We start from the raw sequence: 27,164 nt of genomic DNA, 5'->3' as shown, positions 1-27,164 counted from the left end.
CAAAATCAAATTCGTGGAAAATTACTTCTTTCTCGAAAACTACTTTACTTCAGAGGGAGCCGTTTCTCACAATGTTTTATACCATCAACCTCTCCCCATTACTCTTTACCAAGTAAGGTTTTTTGCTAATAATTATTTTGAGTAATTACCAATAGTGTCCACTGCCTTTAATCACTGTAGCTTGTAAGCCTGACGAAACCTTTAACAAAGGTGATTGCCATGTGAACCCCTACTCTTCCATGATAAGTGTTTTGGGTTCTTTTTCCAATCCATGTAGTACATGGGACCTAAGGCTTAATGTTCAAATCAGACCTTTGATGTACAAAACTAAATTATGGTTAGTGAAATAAAATGCATGATCAAAGTTATTCAAACAGGAAATATTGGAGGTTCAATGACAACACTTTCAAAATAAATTGTGTTTAAAATTATCTTTTGAATGGCCTTGTTCATGAAGCTTTGATATTGTAACTTCTCTTTGTCTCTAGGTGATCACGTATTTACACACCATTATGAATCACCCCAAGATTAACGCCAAGAGTTGCCTGGTAGTGGCACCACTCAATACCGTCCTCAACTGGGTTTCTGAGTTTGAGAAGTGGCTTGGAGAAGATAGTGACATTGAGGTATATATTGATTTCTTTGAATAGCCTTGTTTACTGCTTATGTGCTTTTATTTTATTAATTTGGGGTTGAACAAAGACATTTTTACTGGAGTGGGATTTTGAACTGGTTTATCGTGCTTGTGCTCCACCAACTGAGCTACCTGTGTTGGCAGTATCCCTTTTATGTTAAAATCTTTGTTCGTGGGTGGCAGTCAGAAGCCATACAACCTGTACTGCCGTGAGGTCGTGGATCACACCCAAGTTTATGACACAACCCAGAAAGCAGAAGCCAGGGCCCAATTTCATAGAGCTGCTTAAGCACAAAGTTTTGCTTAAGCAAAAAATTCATTGCTTAGTAAAATCAGACTACCGGCCAGGACTCCACTCAATTGTTATGCTAAGTAAACAACAGCTAAATACTATTCACAAGCAATGTATATGGCAGGAAATTTTGGCCAGTAACATGTAAAATATGCGAGCTATTTTCGTGCTTAAGCAAAATATTTGCTTAAGCAGCTCTATGAAATTGGCCCCTGGTGATTTCTTTGATCTGAAGAAAAGCTACGGAATTGGGTAACTGACATGATGGCATTTAAAAATAAATAAAACAAATATTGAGTAAAAATTCATGTGGTATTTGAATTGAAAAAACTTGCATTGCCTTAAGGTCACTGGACACTATTGGTAATTGTCAAAGACCAGTCTTCTCACTTTGTGTATCTCAACATAAAATAACAAACCTGTAAAAATTTGAGCTCAATCGGTCGTCAAAGTTGCGAGATAACTATGAAAGAAAAAAGCCCTTGTCAAACAAAGTTGTGTGCTTTTGGAAACTTGATTTCGAGACCTCAAATTCTAAACTTGAGGTCTTGAAATCAAATTCGTGGAAAAGTACTTCTTTCTCGAAAACTATGTTACTTCAGAGGGAGCCTTTTCTCACAACATTTTATTCTATCAACCTTTCCCCATTACTCGTTACCAAGTAAAGTTTTTATTCTAACAAGTATGTTGAGTAATTTCCAATAATGTCCACTGCCTTTAAGGTCTTTGTTTGATTTTCAGACTCTTTTGTCAGTAGTTAATTATCACCCTGTATTAAACTGCTGTTTCATGTTGATGTTCCAACCACCCAGGTATTTGAAATCACAGTCTTCAAGTCAAACTGGCAGCGAGCGGACGCGCTTAAACACTGGCATGACAACGGTGGTGTGATGGTCATGGGTTACACAATGTATAGACAACTTGCTCTTCATAAGTTTTGCAAGAACAAGAAACAGCGAAACATTTTTACGAAGACTCTTGCTGATCCGGGTAAGACTAATGAATAAAAATAACAAAACTTGAAGAGGTTTAAGACCACATTGTATAAGAAAAGAGTTGTAATAAAAATGTATTGTGAAAAGCCACTGCAAAAACCAAGTGTATTTGGGGAAAATTATGTGTTAAATCAAGAATAAAAAAATCATCCTTAAGACTAAAAAATGCAGAAACAACACTACAGATCAAAATATTCCTTAGAGTGAATCTGTAGAAAGAATTTCTGGTGTATGATGTTATAACAGCTCATACTAGGTTGGTGGATAATGGGTTGGTGGTATGGTGTTAGGCAGGTGGGGGTTGGTGGCCTGTGAGAGGACAAGATCATCAGAAGTAATAATAATAATATTTAAAATTTGTATTGCGCCCCTTATATACAAAAAATTTTCAAAGGCGAGGAACACATGTTGAAAAGCACAGAGTGGAAGAAAAAGGCCAATAAAAAAGACTTGTCACCAGGCAAGTGCCCAACCAAAAGTATGGGGATACCTCTTTCCCGCCAACAGAGAACTAATTAATTACTTATTACATAGGCCTATCTCTGCTGGCATCGGTAATGTTTTGATCTTTTCTGGAGACATAGCGTCTAACCCTATCTAATGCTAAAATTCTAAACTAACTGGCAAGGTGACCATAGAAGAAGACACACTAAAAAGCGGTTTTAAAAAGGTGGGGTTTTTATATTACATTTAAAAGAGACGAGTTTCTGTTCGCTACGTATGTGAAATGGTAGCGCATCCCAAAGCTTAGGGGCTGCCACAGAAAAAGCCTGATCACCAAATGTAGGGTTATCAATGGGGGGTTAGTAAGTTGATCTTCAGTTCAGTCTGTAGTCTAGGACAATGTCAAGAAGGCGTTGCAAATTGAGAAATAAAAAACTGCAAAGAATCTTTCCCCTTCAATAAACAACTTAAAAAACTACCTCAGTAATCTCAAAGTTTTTTTTTTTTAGTTAGGCATTCTACCTTCTTAATAAGGTGTGATCTAATTCCCCTTCTCGCACTGATCCTGAACATCAACACGTTTTGGTCAAAAAGTAAAATAAATGCACAAGTTATAATTGTTCAATGATTTCTTTCAACACAACACCCTCCAGCTATGAAATAATAAGGCCCTCGGCTTAATAATAATAATTATCCTGAGTAAATAATATTAAATAGTAATGATAATCCATTCTCTAATCCTAAGGTCCTGACATTGTGGTTTGTGACGAGGGTCACATGTTGAAGAACGATACCACTGCAATCTCTAAAGCCCTGAACGCCATCAAGACGCTCAGACGTATCTGCCTGACTGGAACACCTCTCCAGAATAACCTGATTGAGTGTAAGGAAGAAATCTCTCTGTTTTTTATTTATAACTGGCCACCTCTTGTGTAACCTTGTTTGCATGTCGTAGGTGAGCAGATAAGAAGCTCAGGGGTGGATTTCACAAAGAGTTAGGACTAGTCTTATCTCGAGTTAGGACCAGTTACTTGTCCTAACTTAGGACTATCCATGTAATTTGTGTATATTCTAGGACCAGTCCTAAGTTAGGACTAGTCCTAACTCTTTGTGAAATCGCCCCCTGGTGTTTCTGATCAGCAGATTGTGTTCGAGTCCTGGTCATGACACTAGTGTCCTTAAGCAAGACACTGAACCGTTATTGCTACTTCCTTTGGATGCAACCTAATTAAAAAGTCGTTGGTCCTGTGTGTTGTGTAATGGACTTAAAAGAAAACAGTGTACTTAAGGGAAAGAGAAGAGGTTCACCCCTGTGTTCCTGGTCTGTTTAGCAACATATTGTAATTGTTTTTTAGAGAGATCTGGGTCCAATCTCATGGTTCTATTTGCCATGGAATTATTTGCTTACAGTTTTTATTATCTGGGGCCAATTTCATAGAGCTGCTTAAGCAAAGAATTTGCTTAAGCACGATAATAGCTGGCTTATTTTACACATGTTACTGGCCAAAAATTCATGCCATGTACATTGCTTGAGACTGGTATTTAGCTGTCGTTTACTTAGCATAACAATTGAGTGGATTCTTGGCCGATAATCTGATTTTACTAAGCAATGAATTTTTTGCTTAAGCAGAATTATTTTGCTTAAAGCCATTATACACTTTCGGTAAACAGTATTGTCCAAGTCCCACACTTCGTGTATCACAACTTATATATAAAATAACAATCCTGTGGAAATTTAGGCTCAATCGGACATCGGAGTCGGGAGAAAATAACGGGAAAACCCACTCCTGTTTTCGCTCGTTTCGCCGTGTCATGACATGTGTTTATAACAAATCCGTAATTCTGGTTAACGAGAATTTATATTGTTTTACCGTTTTCTCAAAAAGTAAAGCATTTCATGGACTAATATTTCAAGAGAAGTCTTTCACCATTACCTTCTGTAAACCCTGTAAGTTATTTGTAAATCTGTGAACTTTTTTTTTTTATTCTGTACCGAAAGGGTCCAATGGCTTTAAGCAGCTCTATGAAATTGGGCCCTGCTTACAGAGGAAGTGCCAGTTTACTTTTTTAGCTGTATAAGGAAAAAATGCTTGGTAACGACACATGCACATTAATATTCATGGTGACTTGTGAAGATATAGTTTGTTGAGAAAACTTGGACTTGGATGTTTTTAATAGTTACTATAATAAAACCAGCGTTGCCACATTTAGGTAATTTCTTGATGTGATGCGATTCTCCCTTGGTAGATCATTGCATGGTTGACTTTGTTAAACCAAACCTTCTTGGTACGAGGAAGGAGTTCTTGAATCGATTCGTTAACCCCATCACCAATGGTCAGTGTGCCGACTCCACGCAGAGAGATGTCAAGATCATGAAAAGAAGAGCTCATGTACTGCACGACCTGCTGAATGGCTGTGTACAGGTACGAGTTTAATACAGGGATGAGATTGTTCAGACTTATGGCTGAATTCAGACTTTTTAAGTCGGCCTGGTAAAGACAATCAGACAATTTTTTTTCCACAAATAAAGAAATCCTGCTTGTTTGTCTACTTCTCTTGTGATTTTGATACTGTTTCCAAAAGCTCCTTGGAATCTATAATCCCAGACACCTCTATAAGGGAAGACTAGAATTGTTCATTTCAAATTTTCATTTGTACATTTTTAGAGAGAAGGTATAAGTTATCACTTTTAAAAACTAGTGGCAATAAAAACTTTTGGTTTGAAGCCTACTGTACATCAAGTAACAAATAAAATTGTATCTTCATTCGCCAGAGAAAGGACTACAGCGCCCTCACCAAATTCCTGCCCCCGAAGTATGAGTACGTTGTCTCAGTACGTCTGTCTCCCGTTCAGATTAAGATGTATGAGTTATATTTGCAATCCCAGTCTCGTAATGATAGTGGTGAATTGCTGGAGGGATCAGCTAAAGGTTCTGGCTGTGGTTTGTTTGCCGATTATCAGCAACTCATGAGGATATGGACTCATCCTCATGTATTGAAACTCAACGAGATCAAACAGGAGAAAATTGTGAGTGCTCGATGATTCTTGTTTTAATAAATGTTAAATTTGCATTAGGGATAAAGAATATTCATTTTGGTTTTATGTGTACGAGTACAATTCTGTAGAGTGTTTAGTACAATCCTGCAGAGTACTGAGTACAATCCTGAAGAGTCCTGTAGAGTTCTGTCTAATTCTGATGTAGTGCTGATGACAATGTGTAGAGAGCAAGTTTCTATCATATGAAACTAATTTTTAAACTACATGTTGTCGTTTCTCATGACTGAACAGCAAGCTCGCAACTACATGTCTGACTTTGTGACGTCGGCCTCGGAGGATGAGATGTCTGACAGTAATGACAGCATCCAGCAGTTTGTGGTAGAAGGAAGCGATGTAGAAGAGATTGTGATTGATTCAGATGAACCAACAACATCATGTGGTACAACACGTAGAACTAGAGGCATGGTGCAACAGGCCGTCAAGGATGAGAAAGATGCTGCTGGGTGAGTGCTGGATTTACTTTAAAGGCAGTGGACACTATTGGTAATTACTCAACATAATTATTATCATAAACTTACTCGTTGTTGAGTAATGGGGATGGGGAGAGGTTGATAGTATAAAACATTGTGAGAATTGGCTCCCTCTGAAGTGAAGTAGTTTTCAAGAAGTAATTTTCCGCGAATTTGATTTCGAGACCTCGGGTTTAGAATTTGAGGTCTCGAAATCAAGCATCTGAAAGCCGGAACTTCGTGTGACAAGAGTGTTTACCTTTCATTATTATCTCGCAACTTCGACCACAGATTGAGCTCAAATTTACACAACTTTGTTATTTTATGCATATGTTGAGATACACCAAGTGAGACGTCTGGTCGTTGACAATTACCAATAGTGTCCACCATCTTTAAGGGCCGCCAGTGCCTTGAAACATGAGACAAGTTTTATAAGGCAACTTGGAGGCAGCTATTGACTGCAGTGCATGCTAAAGGACCACTTTGGTAGCACATGAGTCATTTTTCAAACATTGTCTTACGATCCCTGAGAATAGAATATGAACATTCATATGTGAATGGATTCTCTTTTCAAAATGTCTTTTTTCCGATGTACACTTTTTTTAAGTAATAAACTAATGTTTTTATAGTAGTGCTTTATAAATATCGTGGCATTTGGTTTTAACTATTGGCTGGTCCATTTTTAGAAATATTTTATGCTCTTTGGTTATTTCTGCCTCTTGTTTGGAGCTATTTTAATTTGTACAGCGCCTTGGGGTCCAGTCATGGATGTAAGGCACCTGCTAAGCTTTATCTATTATTATTAAAAAAAAAGAAGCATACAGTACAGGCCTGAGACATAAATCTTGTGAATGTATTAATTTTCTCCAGGGAAACCTCGGAGAAAAAGAAGAAAGCAGGAAAAGATTCTGGAGATTCAGACAGCAGTATGGAAATCATTAAGACTTGGAAGACACGAAGCAGATGTCTGGATCCTAATGGTGGTAAGGGAAGTGGTATTAATAACAATAATCATAATAATGACCTGTTTTTATATAGCGCTTTTCACACCTGGAGGGCATCCCAAAGCATCACATTATTATCCCTGGTCACTTGGCCTTAATTCACTCTTTAAACCATCTCAGCACCCTGGCTAAATCAATCACAAGAACCTTCTCACAGGTACCCATTAACCCCTGGGTGGAGAGAAGCTTATGGTTAAGTATCTTGCTCAGGGACACGAGTGTCACGACTGGGATTCAAACTCACACTCTGCTGAACAGAAGCACCAGAGCTTGAGTTTGGTGTTCTTATCCAAGCCATGACACCCTACAGGTTTTACAAGCGTGCGAATAAATGTTAATCTAACTCATATTAATTGTTGGTTTTTTACCCATACACAGATGTGTGTTAGCCCAGTATACTTAGTACTTTCTAGTATTTTTTATTTGTTAATTTTTTTTTTACGCAAGTCGCCTGACACACAAGGCCTGAAGGCCACTTCAAGGTGTGGGCTAAGCTTGGGCAATATTGATTTATTTTATTCACGATATATCGCTGACAATATATCGCGATATTCGATATAATCGCGATTAATTAAATTTGCCATCATCAGTCTTCAAGCTCCAAGTGAAAGTTGTAGAAGAGACAGTCATAGCATAAGAGAGGTGTTCTAATGACCTATTCTTCTGGTTTTACTCCAAACCTATGGGGTGCAAGATGTCTCAGCCAGCAAATACATCGCGATATTTAATCAATATCGCGATATATCGATATTTCGATTAAAACCAAATCCATCCGATATCGAAATCGTTTCCAAATTAATATCGCGATATTCGATAATATCGTGATATCGCCCAAGCTTAGTGTGGGCTACAATTATTTTTTTCCAGAGGCCATTGCCACCTACTCCTGGGGCGAAAAAGGGTTACCCCTTTAACAGTCCACTCGAATCTGGCTTGGGTATCTTCAATTCGAAGCCGAGCCGGTAGAGCAGAAAGCACTACCTCCCCAATTTTATGTAGCAAGTGTCACGACCGGGATCCGAACCCACACCCTGCTGATCAAACACCAGTGCTTGAACCCGGTGCTCTCAACTGCTCGGCCATGACACTGCCTAATAATATTATGAGACATTGATAATTCTCATAATGCAGAGCCTCTATGCACTACACTAAACTTAAAACATTTACATAAAATATATAAAGCCAATAGTTATAAAAAAAAAAAGATTCAAATAAATGAGTCTTTAACAGTCCCTTGAAAATTTGAAGAGAGTTGGCTTGGTGAATATGAAGAGGGTCGTTCAGGGATTTTCTTTCGTAATCATCGTGTTTTGTGATGGGCCTTGGTCAAAGCATACACCTTGGCAAAGGTTTTGCAAGTAAAACACATTGGTTCTGGTTGAATGGTATCTTCCAAATCACAATTAATGTTCTTGTCCTAAAAAAAAAACCACACAAATATTGATGTTTTTTCCCTTGAACTTTCAGAGAATGTGACGAGATCTCCGTCCCCAGTCCAGACGGCTAAACCCAAATGGTACGATGAGTTTATTCAAGAGGGTGATGAAACCAAGATAGAGCTGAGTGGCAAGCTAGTGCTTCTCTTTGAAGTCCTCAAACATGCTGAGAGTATTGGAGAAAAAGTGTAAGTTCATTCTCAGGAAGGATCTTAAAGTGTTTTTTTCTCAGGGATGTTTTTCCTACTGTAGTGGCATTTTGTGGTAGTCTAGTTCAAAGGCTATGGTGTTGTCAGCAGTAGAGTGTGGGTTCCAGTCGCGGTCATGACACTTGTACCCTTGAGCAAGGAACTTAAAGGGGAGGTACATGTTTGGTAATCGTCAAAGACCAGTCTTCTCACTTGGTGCATCCCATCATAACCATAAAATAACAAGCCTGTGAAAATTTGGGCTCAATCGGTCGTCGAAGTTGTGAGAATAATAATAATAATAATAACAAGTTCTTATATAGCGCATTTCACAATAACCGTATCAATGCTCTTTACATTAGTGCCCTGGTCATGGGGCCAATAACATCCCTGTGATGTTTCTCAGCTCCCTTGGGAGTATACAGCCCTGAGCTGCCTGTAAGGCGCTTGTGGCTTTTTCATACACAATATTAACCTCTACCCTCGCATCAAAATGATGAAAGAAAAAACACCCTTGATGGACGAATTTGTGTGCTTTCAGATAAGAATAAAAGACTTCTAGCTTAAAAGACTTCTAGCTAGAAGTCTTTTATTATTTTAGTGAGAAATTACCTCTTTCTCAAAAACTACGTAACTTCAGAGGGAGTTGTTTCCCACAATGCTTTATACTATCAACAGCTCTCCAATGCTTGTTACCAAGTCAGTTTTTAAGTTAATATTTGTTTTGAGTAATTACCAAATGTGTACCTCCCCTTTAACCATAATTGCTTTATAAAAAGTTTATTCTGACAATAACAATTATTTGATGATCTTATCAAATCATTCACTCAGTCATACTCCTGGGTGAAGAGAAAGAAGCATTATAGTAAACCGTCTTGCTAAAGGACACAAGTGTCATGAATGGGATTGGAACCCAGAACTTAAGTCTTAACCCCCAGAACTTTAGTCTGATGCACTTTATGGCTCGTCCTTGACACTACATGACCAGCAACCGAACTTAAACTTGTGTCTAGAAGGCAAGACGGATGCAAATGTAAAAACAAAAAGATAGTAATCAAAGAAATATTTCTGAATTTTGTTTTTGTGAAACAGACTTGTGTTTAGTCAGAGTCTACTGTCCCTGGATCTAATTGAAGACATGCTGCAGAGTTTAGAAGACAAGGCTCAGCAAGAACGAGAAGAAGGCAGTCAAGATTTAGACAAACAAGTAAGACAAGTTATTCTTTATCTTATATTAGAAGTGTTCTTAAAGTCTAACATTGGGGTTTCGGAAAAGGAAAGGTGACAGGGGAAGGAATGTAACATAACATTATTGAAGTTTTTAATAATAATAATAATCAAGGTCTTATATAGCGCCGGTATCCGCCAATGCAGGCGCTCATTGCACTTGCTCAAAAATCTGCACCCTAGTCAGCTGAGCTCCAGGTGCACTGCTCGTGATATCTTATAAAAAAGTATAGTCATTATGCTTGTCAAAGACACTATTCCACCAAAATCAAAGCATGGATAGAACTTTATAAAGTAGAGATAAACTAACAGATTTCATGATGAGGGACAAAGATGTGATAATTGTACTTATTTTTGTTTTGAAATGTTTATAAAGATTGGAGGAATTGGATCCTGGGTCAAAGGTGAAGATTATTTCCGCATGGATGGTTCTACTTCGGCAGCATTCCGCAAGACATGGGCTGAGACGTTTAACAAAGTCAAGAATTACAGGTGAACACTAAACCTTCCATTGTGTTATGGACATGAATTTTCGTTAAATAACTCAAGCATAGCATGGTGAGGTATCAAATGTATATTCGGTTTTCTGTAAAACCATGTGTGTATCTACTTGCTAGGTAGAGCGGTTCTTTTGAGAACTTGTCTGGCTGTATATTCTACTACGTAAGAGTGGGTTTGGAATTTTTGAGACTTTCCAGTTGTGAAAAAAACTGTGCTGCTTATTAACTTTTGTTTATCTTTGTATACTTACATGCGCTTTGATTGTGTTACCTTTCTATGTACTGATAAATTCTCATATTAAACTATTTTCAAAAAATATGGAATAAATGTAACATTGAATTGAATTGAAACTGCTACCCCAGCTCCTGACGCTGATTAGAGCAACCTAGTCAAAATGTTTAGACAAATTAATAATTCATCAAATGAAAACCAGTTAAATGCTCAGGAAGTTTGTTCTCATTTTGATCCTTGTCTTGTTCCAATTGTTCTGGTTCAGTGATCATTTTGAGATATAGCCCGGCAGTCTTCCCCCAATCCCCCAAAAAAAAAAAAAAAATTCCAGCCCTGCACACTCCGACTCAGACAACCGAACCATCAGACTTTAGTTCCGCTTGACCTCTGACATGTATAAATATCATCTTAAATTCAATTTGTATATGATTAATGTTTACAAAATTTATGAAATTGATGAAATGATTAATGTTCACAATATATAAAAATATTTAAAAATGTTCCTTTTTTAAAAATTCTAATGGCAAGACTATTCCTACTCTCCACTATAACTGTTTCTAATCTCTACTAAGGCTGGTTATCTTGATACCAATCTAATTGGAGTGAACCATTTCATCAATCTTTGAAACATTTTCCCTTTTTTAAATGCCAGGGCCAGACTGTTTCTAATCTCTACTAAGGCTGGATCTCTTGGTACCAATCTAATCGGAGCCAATCGTGTCATCATCTTCGATGCATCCTGGAATCCTAGTCACGATATTCAGTCCATTTTCAGAGTGTATCGTTTTGGCCAAACGAGGGCGGTTTACATCTACAGATTCGTTGCACAGGTAAGGCGTAGAAAAAATAACTTCTCTTTATTCTCTCAATTTGTGTTCCTGAAAGAGGTACCCTCATTTCTTTTCTTTTACTCTGTTGTTTTGGGGAGTGTGGGCGGTTGTGGGAGTGTGGGGCGATCGGGGGAGTGTGGGGTGATTGGTGGAGTGTGGGGCGTTTGGGGGAGTGTGGGGCGTTTTGGGGGTGTGTGGGGTAGTTTGGGAAAGGAGTGGTTTAGGTAGAAACAGTTAGGGATACCCTTTGAAAATGTTCCATTAGATTTTCTAGTTGAAGTTTTAGGGATAAAGATTGTTTTTTTTTGTCAACATAATCTGATTTATAGGCAACATTTTGAAGAATGATACAATAAAAGTTGCATGTAAAAGTTTCATCTAAACACAATGTCTACATATTGAGAAAACAACAAAAATTGGCAGCAGTACATGTACCTAACACATCTCTTGCCGCAGCATTCATAAATGGAAATTAACCCTCAAAATCTCGGGGGCATTTCAGACAAAATAATTTTACAGGATGCGCACTACCGTTAACATGTTTTTATCACGATTACCAAAATATGGCCCTACCTTTTAAAGGCAGTGGACACTATTGGTAATTACTCAAAGTCATTATTGGCATAAAACCATTCTTTGTGACGAGTAATGGGGAGAGGGTGATGGTATAAAACATTGTGAGAAACGGTTCCCTTTGAAGTGACATAGTTTTCGAGAAAGAAGTAATTTTCCACGAATTTAATTTTGAGACCTCAAGTTTAGAATTTGAGGTCTCGAAATCAACCATCTAAAAGCACACTGCGTGTGACAAGGGTTATTTTTCTTTCATTATTATCTCGCAACTTCGATGACTGATTGAGCTCAAATGTTCACATGTTTTTATTTTATGCATAAATGTTGAGATACACCAACTGTGAAGGCTAGTCTTTGACATTTTCCAATAGTGTCCAGTGCCTTTAAGTTGGATGCAACCTAGTCAAAATTATACAAAATTAATACAAGTATGAAAAGATCTTTTTTTCTTTTCAGAACCATTGCATAGTTTGTGTTTATGGTGCCACCTGTTCATATAATTGATTATATAATGACTAAGCAGATCCTCAGATCCTATTTTGTTCTTGTTTTGGTTTCAGGGGTCAATGGAAGAGAAGATCTATGAGCGACAGGTAAATTATCATTCCAGCCTTTCACAATAAATGCTCTAGTTTTTTAAAGATTGAATCTTTATACCTTTAACCCAAATGTTGGCCCCAAGTGGCTTCCACCAATATACCCCAAATGGTTGATTGTTTGCAGAACAAACATTGAGTTTTAGAAAACACGCTAGTGATGATCATTTTATGATCAATCTAGCAGTGTCCTAGGCTATCTTAACTGGCTCAATTATCATGTTTTGGCCTAATTTTTAAAACTTGGCTACAATACACCAAGCGACCTTAAATTCTCTGTTGTGCAAGTTCAGCTTTGACTGTGTGTATGCTTTGACTGCAGTCATTGTTTCTAGAATTTGTATTTGCAATTAAAAAAAAAAGGATACAGCTTTAGATGTATAAAGTAGCTTCAAACAGGGCACTGGTAGGTTTAACATTTACTTTTAAGTTGGAAGTGAGGTCTGTTAAATTTGTTGCTATTTTTAACAATGAAAAAAATTGATAAAACGCTCGCTGAGCGATAAATTCTAGATGGAAGTTAGTTTTATTTGTTTCTCATCAAATATGACATTTTAGACAGATGGGATGTTTTCTACTACCAATCATCATTTAGACCGTGTATATTTTATGTAAATCTGTGATCTTAGAAAAAAAAATTACAATACAAATTTGGTAATATTCCTTTAAGATCTTTTAAAAAACCTGAAAACAATGGGCCTTCTATGATTAAGCATGATCATTTAGACTTCAACAGACGATAACGTTTTGTTGCTATTTTGGATGAATCTAGGTAACTAAACAGTCTCTGTCTTGCCGTGTGGTGGATGAGCATCAGATTGAGCGACATTTCACTGCCGCTGACCTCTCTGACCTTTACACTTTCACCCCTGATCGGCTTGATGACCCTAACAAGCCAGAACGAGAAACGCCTGTGCTACCCAAGGTTTGTTTGTTTGTTTACACCTTTCTTGTTACTATTTACAGACAAAATTGCTATTATGATCTTTATTTACATTGTAGTTTTCTTCAAGAGTTGTGATGTGCTAAGATATAAGTGACTGAGGAATAGTGTGTGATGAAACCTCTTTTAAATAGTTGTGGTTCTGAAAAACAGAACAAATACTTAGCGTTTTGAACAGTTAACAAATACTGACTGCTTTGAGTGCTACGGTTAAAACTATGACTCCCTGAGGTGCCCCCTGGAGTGTATACCTTGGAAATATGGGGCAATCTGAAGAATCTACTTGGAGGCAGTAGACAAATCTCCCGAATTCTGAAAAAATCTACTCCGTGGCAGTAGAATATAAAGCAAGTCAAGTTCTCTTGAGAACATACATATAATCTAACCAGCAAGTAAATTTACTTATTGTGTTACCACAAACCACGTCTACATTGATACCTCACCTTCCAATGCCTCGAACCCATTCTAAAGTACGTTTTATTATGATCTGTCTCCCCAGGACTATGTCCTCGCTGAGTTGCTCAAACATAGCGGTAACTGGATCGTTAAATACCATGAGCATGACTCACTCCTAGAGAATATTGAGTCAGAAGAACTCAACGAAGAGGAACGTAAGAATGCATGGAAGGAATATGAAGATGAGAAGGAGGGCAGGATGCGTATGGCTCTGGATCCACGACTTCTTCTTAATCAAGGCATTAACCAACAGGAACTGGCTAAATTACAGGTGAGTCAAGGAATGGGTTGTGCTGGGTTGAACTGGGCTCAGGGTGTGGTAAACCAATGGGAATTGGGTTTGTGCTGGGTTATGGGTTTGTGCTGGGTTGTGGGTTATAGGTGAGACAAGGAATGGGTTGTACTGGGTTGAGCTGGGATCAGGGTGTGGTAAACCAATGGGGAGTGGGTTTGTGCTGGGTTGTGGGTTATAGGTGAGACAAGGAATGGGTTGTACTGGGTTGAGCTGGGATCAGGGTGTGGTAAACCAATGGGGAAGTGGGTTTGTGTTGGGTTGTGGGTTATAGGTGAGACAAGGAAAGGGTTGTACTGGGTTGAGCTGGGCCCAGGGTGTGGTAAACCAATGGGGAAGTGGATTTGTGTTGGGTTGTGGGTTATAGGTGAGACAAGGAAAGGGTTGTACTGGGTTGAGCTGGGCTCAGGGTGTGGTAAACCAATGGGGAAGTGGGTTCGTGCTGGGTTGTGGGTTATAGGTGAGACAAGGAAAGGGTTGTACTGGGTTGAGCTGGGCCCAGGGTGTGGTAAACCAATGGGGAAGTGGATTTGTGTTGGGTTGTGGGTTATAGATGAGACAAGGAAAGGGTTGTACTGGGTTGAGCTGGGCTCAGGGTGTGGTAAACCAATGGGGAAGTGGATTTGTGTTGGGTTGTAGGTTATAGGTGAGACAAGGATCGGGTTGTGCTGGGCTCAGGCTGTACATTGTGGTAAACCGAGTGGGTTTGTGCTGGGTTGTTGTGGATTAGGATGGGTTGATGGTGAAATGTATGATGACTAATAGAATAACAAGACATGGTTTATAGTAATTGGTGACTGAAGGATGTCATTGCTTGTTTATGGTTTGTTTACACCGGTTGAAACCACCAAGACCAAAACTAAATTCTGCATCGTTTTCAAGGTAGAAACGAGTCATTCTCTCTGTGATCTATTTCTTTAGCTTTTAACTGTTTCCGAAAGCTCCACGGAGTCTTTTACTCCAGGGGTTATGGGAAAGTAAAAATGTCATCAATTTAATTACATGATCAGATCTGGATTTAAGTTTTAGACTCTATTGACGGCATTGACCGTCATCCCTGCATATTGTAAGAGCATGAACCGGCTATGTATTGTTGGGTCAGTGCAAAAAAGTTGTTCTGAAACAGCTGTTTGCTTGAGGCTGGTTGAGGTGTATGCGATGGGTAGGAGTCATTTAGAGCTAGTTAATGACGGAGATTGGTTTATGTGTATGGTCCATGATGGCTGCTTTGGTAATGATTCGTAAGTAATCAACTGTCCAAACAATTAGAAGCTTCAGTCCAACGAGTGAGAGTTTATTTTGCGTAACTTGATGTGGGGTCTGGTTGCTGGTTTCAGTACAATGGGTATATAACTGGATTACTCTCCTAAGCCTGAACTCTTGAAATGTTCTTGGCCAGTCATTACCAGGGTGGTTAATAATAATAATAATAATAATGATAATAATAATAATAATATGAATAATAACTTGTTTTTATATAGCGCTTTTCACACGTGTCTCAAAGCGCTGCCGACATTATTACCCCTGGTCACTGTGCCTTAAATCATTCCTTAAACCATCTCAGCTCCCTGGTGGGGAGTATACAGGCTGTGCAACATAAATATGCGCTACTCAGCTAAATCAATCACAAGAACCATCTCTGCCCTCACAGGTACCCATTTACCCCTGAGTGGAGAGAAGCAATTATAGTTAAGTGTCATGCTCAGCGACACAAGTTTCACGACCGGGTTTTAAACCCACACTGCTGAACAGAAGCACCAGAGCTTGAGTTCGGTGTTCACTCGGCCACGACACCCTACAAATATGTGTTATTTTTGGCGAGGATTTTTGCTTTGTTTTATGTGTCCAAATATACAAGTATATAAAAATTACAGGAATAAAAATAATTTCTGATTCCAATCTGAAAATCACCAAAATTAATAGCTGAGAGCGTGGCTTTTATACTATTAAACTTGGATGCTGTTTCTGTGTGGGCTGCGTGATTTCGCTTACCCCATCTGCAATTGGCCATTTTTTATATAATTGTATACAGAAATAGCCATGAGACCATTGTACAACCAATAAGAAGTAAAAATAAATACGTTGCACTCGAAGACGACTTTCTAACGATCACTATTTCTGAATGGTTGGAATGAGGTGAGATGGCAGTTTCTGGCTTGAAAAATTAATAAATAATTGGTATGACGAAGATTGTGCTTTAGGTTCTAGCTAAACTGCGACCCATTTTAGTTCACATCTTTAGTGTTTATAAAATTCGGAAGCCAACGGAAAGGTGGTGTTCTTTTTTGCTTTGAGTTTATTGCGTTAATATACCTGACTACTTATTTAGTTTTGTTATGTATGTGTTAATTTTTTTTGGCGGGGCCGCTGAGTGGAACGTATCTTCTGGGTGGAAGCGAGGACATGGTGCGGCGAATTGCTGATTACACAACCATACTGCGCAAAGTTACACAACGATGTCAATTCGCCTCGGATATTGAGAAGGGAAAACTTCTTTGCGTGTTCCTCCTGAAACAAGAAGTACCCCTTGAAGAACTGGCCTCAAAGAATGTGACTGGGATGTCGAGAGACGAGCATCATAAACGTTGCACCATTCCGCAACTGAATCAGAACCTTATTCATTGTATTTTCCAGCAGGCCAAAATGCAGTTTCCAGATTTCATAGACTGGTATACGGACTCTGAATGTAGAACAATAAAAGCTTTGAATAAGTGTTCCAAGTGGGCCAACCACGAGTTGAAGAAACGGAGAATCTTAGAAACTTGGGGGGAATGATGAAATTGGAATAAGCTTGGAGTACAAACTTCAATATAAATTATTTATTTTTGGCAATATTATTGTAAATAAAACATAGCAAAATAACTTATTTGTGTACATGTAAATGTGTCTTATTTAAAATTTGCAAATTATTATAAATGGAAACAAATAGTTTATGGTGAAACCTGACATATTTTCTTGCTGCAACAACTCCAAATGGGTAACGATGAAAGCAAACAAATTCCAAAAGAAAATGAAACCGTTCAAGGTTTTCAAGTCATGTAGAATGAGTAGAATTGTCTCTCAAACCAAGCCACTTTAAGACTATTAAATTCAACTGCCATTCCACCTGGCTAACAAAGACGATATGATCAAATAATGACTTTCTGTATTGAGTCTTTTTTTTGTACAGAAAAATACAGTCAGGAAAAAAGCAGTGCAATATTTTCTCTATTGTGAAGTTATTACAATTGTTGTTCTCATATGAACCAAATAACATGGTGTTGCCTACCTCTGAATTCTGCACTTATAAAAATACATGCTTTGCAGGGCCCCATTATTAGTGCAAACTGTTTGGTTAGCAGAGTCATGAAATGGGTCCCAGATGGGATTCTGGAGGATTGGCAGAAACTGAAATGACTTAAGATCCTGTCTCTAGTGTTTAACACAGTCAAGGGTCACTGCTATGGTGTAATTCTCTGGTTCTGTTGGACCTGTTGGTTTAGGGATTGGGGAAAGAATGTGTTTGTGTAGGGGATACGGGGGTTGATTTTTTTGGGTACTGCTGAAATGAACGAGGTTGACTAAATGAATTGTTTGATACTGATAAAGCCTTAAATGGACCAGACACAGTATAGACCTTTATTACGCTGTCGCCATCTTGGTTATGTTCCCCGTTTCCAAGTACAGTTATGATTGCTTTTATTCATTGCACATGGCACCAGACTATTATTTTGTCCAGCCTTAATGGGGTTACTTGAGTTTGAAGGAAGTAAAATCAAGATGAACACACCGTGATAAAGGTATTTATAGGGGACGTTTTTCAAGAAGGTAGAATGGTTGTATATTTATTTCCTTCTGACGCCCATTTTTGACTTTTTTGCAGCAAATGTGGTATTCTGGGATGAATCCGGTAGGGAACTTACACAGATTGCTTCCCCTCCCATTAGACCTTTATATTATGATGCTTCCATCTTTGTCTTGTTCCCTATGTTAAGTAGCAATAATGAATACAGAGTCTTAGTGTACAGAGAAAATGAGGCTGACTCTTTTTCCATTCCACATGTTGCATCCTTGGTTTACTTAACCCTCCTACTGTATGACCATTCAATATAATCCATTGGATTGACATTACCTTAAAAGGGACCAAGAACAAGATGGTGGCACCATGACGAACGTGTATTGCATGACAAATTAAAAGTCACTTTCAAAATCCAGCCCTACCATGGGCTTCATTTATAATTTGGTTGCTTTTTGCAATCCACAAATGTTGCTCAGAAAAAAACATTTCATGGTAATGTGTCAGTGGTTGTGCTTTGAGCCACTTCGCGTTTGTTGACAAACTGTGACGTTAAATCCATGTACATCTTTGTTTTTGCTTGGTTTGTTGGCCTGTGACCCCTACAAATAGCTGTGGAAAGAATTAAACTCATTGTCTGATATGATTGATTTCTAATTTGATAGCTTCTGAGTTTTCCTGCATATATTTTGTTCTCTTTCTGTTCCACATCGTTGTGCACTTGCTTTAATCATTTGATTACCCTGAGAAACAAGCTTGTGCCTGACAATATTTTAAGTCTTTTCTTTTTATCATTTTGTGTCTGTGACATCAATCACCTTTTAGTTTAATTTTAAAGTACAGTAATGAGTCAATGAAAGTACGCTGTGCTTGAGAAGTTTTATTTTCCACAATAGCATTTATGTGAACAGAGTACTGTCAAAATGTTCTGTGGTACCAAATTCATATTATGTTTGATTCTTGTCTATGTCACTAGAAATACTTCGGTACCTGTGCTATAGTTATTTGTGGTTTATATTCATTTGAATAAAAAAAAGGAAAAGAAAGGCTTACACCTTTTTTAAATTCACAAAGTTAAACAAACTAGAAATAAAGAGGTAAACACAAAAGTATAGTTGCAAACTTTGATGTACACAAAAAGTCACTTGCGTTTCTAGTAATACCTGCGGTACTTGTGCTATAGTTATTCATGGTTTATATTCATTTGAATAAAAAAAAAACCAAAAGGCTTACACCATTCGAATTTACAAAGTTAAACAAACTAGAAATAAAGGGGTAAACGCATACATTGAAGAAACACAAACACAAAAGTATTGCAGACTTTGAAGTTAAAAAAAAGGTAATTGCGTTACTTGTGGTAACAATATGAGTATGTCAGATTCGTCCTGCCTCTCATGAGTGCTAGTGGTAAGTAGAATACATTGGGATTGGGGATGGGTTGGGTCAGTTTCATTCTTCATGAGAAATGAAGCAGTTATTCTCATTTTCAGTTAAATTTTGTTGCACTGAATGTACTTGTTCCTCCTATATTTGCTGAGGATAGTTGCAGTTACCTCCCGACGATTTAATAAACGGATGTATCCTCACACAATCCATGATTCCTTAGAAGTTAAACTAAGGTTTACCGCATGCAGGAAACAAAAGGAGATTTGCTTTCATGTTTTGAGTATTGTTCAAGAAGATGAATTTGAAGAGGAAGTTAACAGTAGAGGTGCCTCGAGTCGGCAATGTGGAAATATTTGCAAAATGGAGCTTGGATTTCTAACTTGGATTTGTTGGTCATTTCAGGGACTTTATGGGGCAGATGGTCAGAATGCGATGCAAGGGTTACTAAGCAACCAACAGCAACAGCAGTATTCACTACCAGTCATCAACATGGTAAAGTATTTTAATTTCACTCAAACACGAGGCAATGTGACGGCGATGATTGGGTTTAAATCCCAAGTGCTTGATGATTCAAAAATAGTTGTCAAACAGTTTACACTTATTAAGATATGGTTAAGTTTTACCAAAGTATAGCAAGCCCATACTCGGTGCTTTCCAAGTGCTGTGGGCAAAAATAAAACTAGGGGCCCAACCTCTGACAGGATTTGAAAATTGCCCTCGGGTCGACCTGCGATCTGCTTGCCCTGAGACAACTGTCGGCATCAGTAAAAATTGACGCTGAAGTCACTTTCTTGAGAAATCATTTGAATGTCGCAGAAAAACTGTCTCACTGACAAAACCATGCTCATGTCATCCCAAGACTGGTCAGCGAAGATGATTTTGTGATGTAGATACCTTTGCCATCGCCAAGACTTTTTCTTTGTAGTGGCGGTCATACTGAGGGCAAGTTGGAAGACAAAATGTATTTATTTATATTTTGCTTTCTGAGACTGTGCCACAATGTCAAGAAAAAAGATTGCACACTTCAAAAGCATAGCTTGATTTACCTTGCAGGACAAATACCAAGTAATTTAAAATGCCCTTATGGTGAAGTGCTGCTATAATGTTGCAGCGCCATGAGTGTCACTGAGTCACAAATTTGAGCGCTACAAAAGTAGCCATTATTTTTATTAGAGTACCTCGATTTGGCATCAAGTGTTTCTTGATTTAAAGATTTCAAAATTTGAACTTTGCCTTCGCGATATAATGGAAGACATAAGCTGGTAGCCATCAAGGAAAGAAATACACAGTCCATTTTGATATCCAAACCTAACTTGTACATTTGTAGTCATGTGGACAGTGTAAATGTTCTGAAAATGCAATGCACAGGAAGCTAATGTGGGCCTTCTATAGACAGAAGAAACCGTCATCCATTTTGAGTAATTGTTGATGTTGTTGTTGCAGATGGGTGGTGCTGGAGCGGATAGTGGTACGATGATGCAACGTCTAGCACTACAAGCTGCATCCTCATCAGGCAACTACCAAGTAAGTCTTATGTCTCATCAGATACAATTAGTTTCTCTTTCTTCATCATAGTAATATCCTTGCATCAGTGCGAAAATGTTGTGCTATTTTAAGCGAGAGACGAATGTTTTGACAATATTGAACTTGCGCTTAAAGCCATTGGACACTTTCGGTAAACAGTATTGTCCATGGGCCCACACTTCGTGTATCACAACTGATATAAAAAATAGCAAACCTGTGAAAATTTAGGCTGAATTGGTCATTGGCGTCGAGAGAAAATAATGGGGAAAACCCACCCTTATGTCCGCACGTTTCGCCGTGTCATGACATGTGTTTAAAATAAAATTGAGAATTGATAGATGTTTTAATGTTTTCTCGAAAAGTAAACCATTTCATGGAATAGTATTTCAAGAGAAGTCTTTCACCATTACCTTCTGTAAACCCTGTAAGTTATTTGTAAATCTGTGAACTTTTTTTTCTTTTCTATGCCGAAAGTGTATAATGGCTTAAACGTTTAGGAGATAACTTTTTTGGTTCTGATACAACGATATGTTGAAAATGGCAGCCAGCGTTGTCACCAATGCAATGGCCGCAAGATCTGTAGTTCAAGGCCAGTGTGTACAACAATGCTCACCACACAAGCAAACAGTTTTCATCCAGCTATATGAACAAACAAACCAGTCTTTAATGTATCATTAATTAAAAAAATTAGCTTACCAGAAATAAATACACTTTTGGCATCGAAGTCATGACAGTTTAAACATGATCACACACAATGGATGTTAAATTTGCATCGGGGATAAAGAATGTGTGTTAGCACTGTATACTCAGTACTTTCCCCGAGTCCTGTGAAAAAATATCACAGGCATATTACTCGGATGGGATTTGAACCCTTGACCCTTGCAATTCTAGAGCAGTGTCTTACCAACAAGACTACGAGGTTGCCCTTTAGCTATGATCACACACGCCAAGCCCACACAAAGTTATTAGTTTGTCACTTGTGGACAACGACAGATAAGATAATAATAATAACAGGTTTTTATATAGCAAAGGGAGTCCCAAAGCGCTTCACATTATTACTCCTGGTCACTGGGCCTTAAATCACTCTTTAAACCATCTCAGCTCCCTGGTGGGGAGTATGCAGCCTGTGCAACACTAATATGCGCTACTCGGCTAAATCAATCACAAGAACCCATTTACCCCTGGGTGGAGAGAAGCAATTATAGTTAAGATAAATCTTGCTTTTTATTCTACTTTCTAGTCGAGTGCTGAGGAACCTGTTCTCAGATGATCCTTCTATACATCCAGGGGTTACCATTTTAACATACCTCCCAAGATCCGCTCTCAAGTTTCAGACTGTATTGCCGGCAATGACTCTTATTCCTAAAATAAGCATTTTTTGCTAACCGACACTATTGTCATGTATGTTCCTTTATCAGCAAATTCAACAGCAGCTCATGTATCACAGTCGCATGCAACAAATGCAGCAGCAGATGCAGCAGCAACGGCAACAGCTACAACGGCAGCAACAGCAGCAACAGCAGCAGCAGCAGATTACAAGCAGGAGCTTATCAGAGATGATTGCACAGAGTCTTCGGGGCTCAAGACCCGCAGCTCAGCAACACGCTGCCATCATCAGCAAACCAAATGAACTGAGTGTCAAGAACATCTTTAAGACTACCTTGGGACCTGAAGGTCTTAAGATTGTCAAATCAGACAACACTAAGGGTGATCAGAAAGGATCAAGCGGAGCTTGGGGTGGTGTAGGGAAGGGAACAGATAAACCCGGTCCATCCAGCTAGGGGGACTTTAATCATAGAGTCAAATATAAGAACTAGAGGGCACACTGGCCTATGTACACACCCCGGTATGCGAGCAGGTGGCCATTTTCTAATTTGACAAAACAGCTATCTCACAGCGTCCATTTTGTGAGTTGAACAAACAGCATCGCGTGAGCGTTCAATAAAAAAACCTCAAACGTGTGTTTTATATTTGACGCGCGTGCAGAATGACGCGCTTGTCGTCTTGAGGTCCCGTGGCGTTTGTGCACGAAGCGTTACTCGTGCGCCCTCTAGTTCTTATATATAACTCTATGGACTTTAATACTTCATAATCTCCATCGTCTTGTTCCTTTCATATTGGTATTAGTGATCAATACGGATATGCACAGTCCTTAAAAGTAACCAGACTATTTTTTTTTTTTTCACCAAGCCTCTATTTTGGTCCTCTGCACTGTGCCAGGATCACTAGGGGCCTAAAGACGGCCCTCTGTTAACAATTTTTATTTCGTTTCCTCAAAAGACCACAATGGTGGAATGGTGGCATAGAAATAGTTGTAGCACTTGTGGCTTGTTTCTGAGATCTTCTTAATGGTAAGCACATTCTTCTGCTTCAATTACTTCTGCAGGATATGTCACTTAAGCGAGTTTCATAGGTAAGCAAGAAAGTAAGGCGGCTAGCTTGTGCCTTCACCATGGATTTATATAGTTCATCTTTTGTTTACTTACCGTAAGCAACAGAAAAAAATCTTTCAGTAAGCACAAAATCTGCCGTCAAGCAGCTCTACAAAATCAACTTTGGTCTGTCGGTGAACTTACTTTGATTTTTTTCTCATTATGAGTCTCTACACTAATGCCAATGAATAAGTGGTTAACATGTTCTCCGCAAGTTTTAAAGATTTGAATGATATGTGTGACCCAGGAATCAAGTGCCAATAAAGACTAGCAGGTATTGTAGACTTTTGAAAAAATGAAAATAAACGAAATTGTGTTTTTTAGAGAAAATTGGGGGAAAGATCTAGAACAAAATTATTCTTCTCATGTATTTTCAATACTTAAGATTATTGTAAGATCACTTAGTGAGGTTATTGTTTAATCACCTTTATTTATTGTTTTGTGGTATATATATTGAAAAGGTTTTAAAAACAACACAAGTCACATATTTTTGACACATTTGCCACTTTAAACTGCCATTTACCATGTTGGTATTGTTTGATTTAAAGGAGAGATAATTTGACAAAGTTGAAGTTGAATATCCGAGCAAGAAGAAATCCCAAAAGAGTTCAATAATGGTGGAATTATTGATTAGATCATGCATTGTTTGAGTTGCTAGTGAAGCTAATTTATGTCAAGGCTTGATTTGGGATTAAAATCTACCACATTTATTGGACAAGACCAAAATCAACATGAGAGAAAAACTTCCTGATCCCTGATGCACTTTTAACTCATTTTATTTGAACAATTACATGTAGGCACTAAGACATGTATGATCTGTTCTGTCTTTTGGGGTATAAGTAAGTTCAGTTCTTTCACAACTGTGCTCCGTTGTAAAATTCCAGCCGTCGATTTCACAAAACTCTTCCTAACTTAAGACTAATCTTACGACTTAGGACGAGTCCCAATCCTACACTGTAGCATGCAGACCTTAAGATTAATCCTAAGTTAGGACGACTTACTCGTCCAAACTCGAGATAAAAAGAGTCTGTCCTCTTTGTGAAACCAACCCCTGCTCTGTATGTGAATCCACCAAGGCCTAGTTTCATGGGAAAACTCGGAGTGCAGTCGCATAAAGATTTTCAGGTGGTGTTTCTCAGCTATTAGCAAAACTTCTGTGTCATAACCAAGGCACTACACTCACGGTTAGCAAAAGCCATGCTATTGTTTGCACGTTAATCCTTGTATAACGTAGGTTCATTGTGAACACATCATTTTCAAAACTTCTTGATAATTTTATGAAGCTGTACTTTCCACATTTTAGCTAACACAGAGCTCCTTATAAACACAGCAAGTAGCTTACCACATCAAAGTTATGCTTTATACCAGAGAAAGGTTACCAGTGAAAATACCACGTCACTAGTTTTTACCATCCCAGACTGGTATCCTGCACATTGCTCAGCAAAAAAGTGCTTAGCAATATTTTCTGTTACTAAGCAGTTTTGGGGCCCTGCTGGTTTTGTGGCTGGGCTCTACTAAAATTTTCAATATTGGCATTATTTATTTTCTTTTGTTTTTGAGTTTCACCAAGATTATAGAGCGCCGCAAGGCGCAAGATGCGAAACTGAAGCTTTATCTATTGTTGGAGTGTGAAATACGCATGGGCGCCAGTCCAGCAAGTGAATGTTTTGTTTCCCATTGATAGGAATGGTCATTGTCTGCACTGATCTATTTTTGTATCAAAAGAATTACTTGCCGAAATGGCTTCCAGTGGGATTTCACATTTCAGCCTGAGTTTCGCATCTTGCGCCTTGCGGCGCTCTATAATCTTTGGTTTCACTGTGCTAGGTTGATACTGATATAAGTAGCTGTTTTTAATGAAGCCACTAAGCAGAAAATGCTACTTATTTTGCTTATACTGCTTGGGGTAAACCACCTTCTCCTGAACGTGATCAGAGCATACTGATCAAAACATTGAGTCATTACCCCAGAGTGTTCTTTTCAGATTCAGCACCAGGTTAAAAGAGATATTTCATGTACATTGCATCACTGTTTATGTTCAGGTTTCAGATGTGAAATAGCAGTTTGGGTCCTTACCAAGCAAGGTTAAAAGGTTGTGTTTGAAAACTTCAATGTGGCCGACTACTTGTAATTAGATGTATCACGTTTAATCATTTAAATGAATCTGTGTGTTGTAAGTTATCACATACGTTTTAATGAGCAACATCAGTTCATGTTTATGTGACTAGTTTCACTTTGATATGATGCAAAGCCACTCCTCTTTCTGGACAACTGCTTATTGATGTTTGAATATTCATGTATTTAAATGAGATGCCCCATCACTGTCCAAGCTCTACCGGCATTAACATTCATTCGAATGATTTATTTGATCTTGTTGTCAAGTGCATGGCTCAATTATTCCAGGCACACCTTATGTAACTAACAACTTACATATTGGACACTCTGTGTGACATGCCTGGAAGGGGGCAACATTGGGTATGATACATCACTTTGTTACGGGCAAAGCCTTACAGAGTGGTCCCTTATTGTGATTAAATTTGAGAGTAAGTTATTTACCTGCATATTAGTTTAATTATTTAATGGATTGTTATTTGGATAACCATAACTTGTATTGGTAGGTACGTCACTGGGATTTTGGTCTAGTTAATGTTTTAATGAATGTTGATAGCTCTTGGCTATGAATGGACCAAGCAGGTATGTTGGGGGTTGGGGTAGGCCTTGCAACACCAGAGTATTGTAGGACTCTGTACAACATCTTGAGGTACATGATTGTCTCTTCAACCACTAGTTATAAGGAAAAGTCCCAGATTAGATCTTGGGTTTTCTAGTAGGAAAGGCTGAAGAAGAGGGAATGGTGGCCCATGAATGGCTGATAAACAAAATCACAGAAAATGCATTACTATAATTGCTTCTCTTCACCCAGAGGTATGAAATGGTTGCCTACAAGGGCAGTGGTTGATATTATGTATAAAATAGCCTTTGGCGTAGCCCAAGGAAAATTTTTAACTTGGCATGACTTGATTTGATTTGGGACAATTAGCAGAGGTCCTTAAATGTTTGCTAATTTTGTTTTGTTAAAAGACCTGTGATTTGTTTGTTTGTTTGCAAAAAACTAGAAAAGCACAGTGTACAGTGCTTAACATACTTAAGGGAAAAAGCAAATCAATATAAGTTATCAAGATGCACTTATTTATCCCTTTATTCACATTTTAACGATAAAAAAATATATAAAAAATAAATAAGAAATAAAAAGTTTAAAGAAATGTGTGCTTTGCCATGTAATATTAAGTGTTAGGAATAAGTCCACAGCAAAAAGCTTAGATTTCTGTAAGCATAGTCCGTACAAGAGGTGTACATTTTACGTAAGCATTTTTTGTGGTTATAAATTAAGCATAAAGGAGAGTAACTCTATTCAGTAGAAAATGTGTTAAACTTGTTTAGTGTGTTTTATGGGTCAGCCTGCAGCACCTGCTTCTTCATGTGGCTTCTTCATGTAACTAAGAAGTAACATCTTAAGATTATTTGTGGCACAGAGATGGTAGGATTATTACAGTATTAAAACAGTGCCACGATATTTAGGCCAGAGTTGTATTTTGTATTAGGTTGTCGTCAGTAAGATGTGTAACACTATAATAAATGGAAACGATATGGTACACAAACTACTGGTGTCATATTTTACTTTCTTCCTTAAAATTTCATATTTATTTAAATAATAATAATAATAATAATAATAATAATAATAACAACAATTCTTACATAGCGCATTTCACAATAACCTTATCAAAGCACTATTAAAGGCAGTGGACACCTTGGTAATTGTCAAAGACTAGCCTTCACAGTTGGTGTATCTCAACATATGCATAAAATAACAAACCTGTGAAAATTTGAGCTCAATCGG

General features: G+C 38.1%; 1 protein-coding gene across 2 annotated transcripts in view; it reads left to right on the top strand.

Annotated features, from left to right (window-relative positions):
* The window catches only part of LOC139935913 (uncharacterized), a 43,623-nt gene extending 16,687 nt beyond the window's left edge, over positions 1-26,936 (top strand). For both annotated transcript variants that reach the window (XM_071930538.1, XM_071930539.1), the window contains 17 exons: positions 489-626; positions 1,739-1,916; positions 3,111-3,248; positions 4,613-4,788; positions 5,139-5,393; positions 5,655-5,866; positions 6,743-6,855; positions 8,344-8,500; positions 9,593-9,707; positions 10,104-10,219; positions 11,112-11,289; positions 12,423-12,455; positions 13,231-13,383; positions 13,901-14,128; positions 19,713-19,802; positions 20,754-20,834; positions 22,253-26,936. In XM_071930538.1, the coding sequence (XP_071786639.1) occupies positions 489-626; positions 1,739-1,916; positions 3,111-3,248; positions 4,613-4,788; positions 5,139-5,393; positions 5,655-5,866; positions 6,743-6,855; positions 8,344-8,500; positions 9,593-9,707; positions 10,104-10,219; positions 11,112-11,289; positions 12,423-12,455; positions 13,231-13,383; positions 13,901-14,128; positions 19,713-19,802; positions 20,754-20,834; positions 22,253-22,615 (2,724 nt within the window). In that variant the 3' untranslated portion in view covers positions 22,616-26,936. The remainder of the gene's footprint in view (positions 1-488; positions 627-1,738; positions 1,917-3,110; positions 3,249-4,612; positions 4,789-5,138; positions 5,394-5,654; positions 5,867-6,742; positions 6,856-8,343; positions 8,501-9,592; positions 9,708-10,103; positions 10,220-11,111; positions 11,290-12,422; positions 12,456-13,230; positions 13,384-13,900; positions 14,129-19,712; positions 19,803-20,753; positions 20,835-22,252) is intronic.
* Positions 26,937-27,164: the final 228 nt, after the last annotated feature.

Source organism: Asterias amurensis, chromosome 4 (genome assembly GCF_032118995.1).
Source record: "Asterias amurensis chromosome 4, ASM3211899v1".
NCBI classification, from domain to species: domain Eukaryota; kingdom Metazoa; phylum Echinodermata; class Asteroidea; order Forcipulatida; family Asteriidae; genus Asterias; species Asterias amurensis.
The sequence above is the reverse complement of the archived record's forward strand: the minus strand, read 5'-3'. Positions and strand labels throughout refer to the sequence as shown.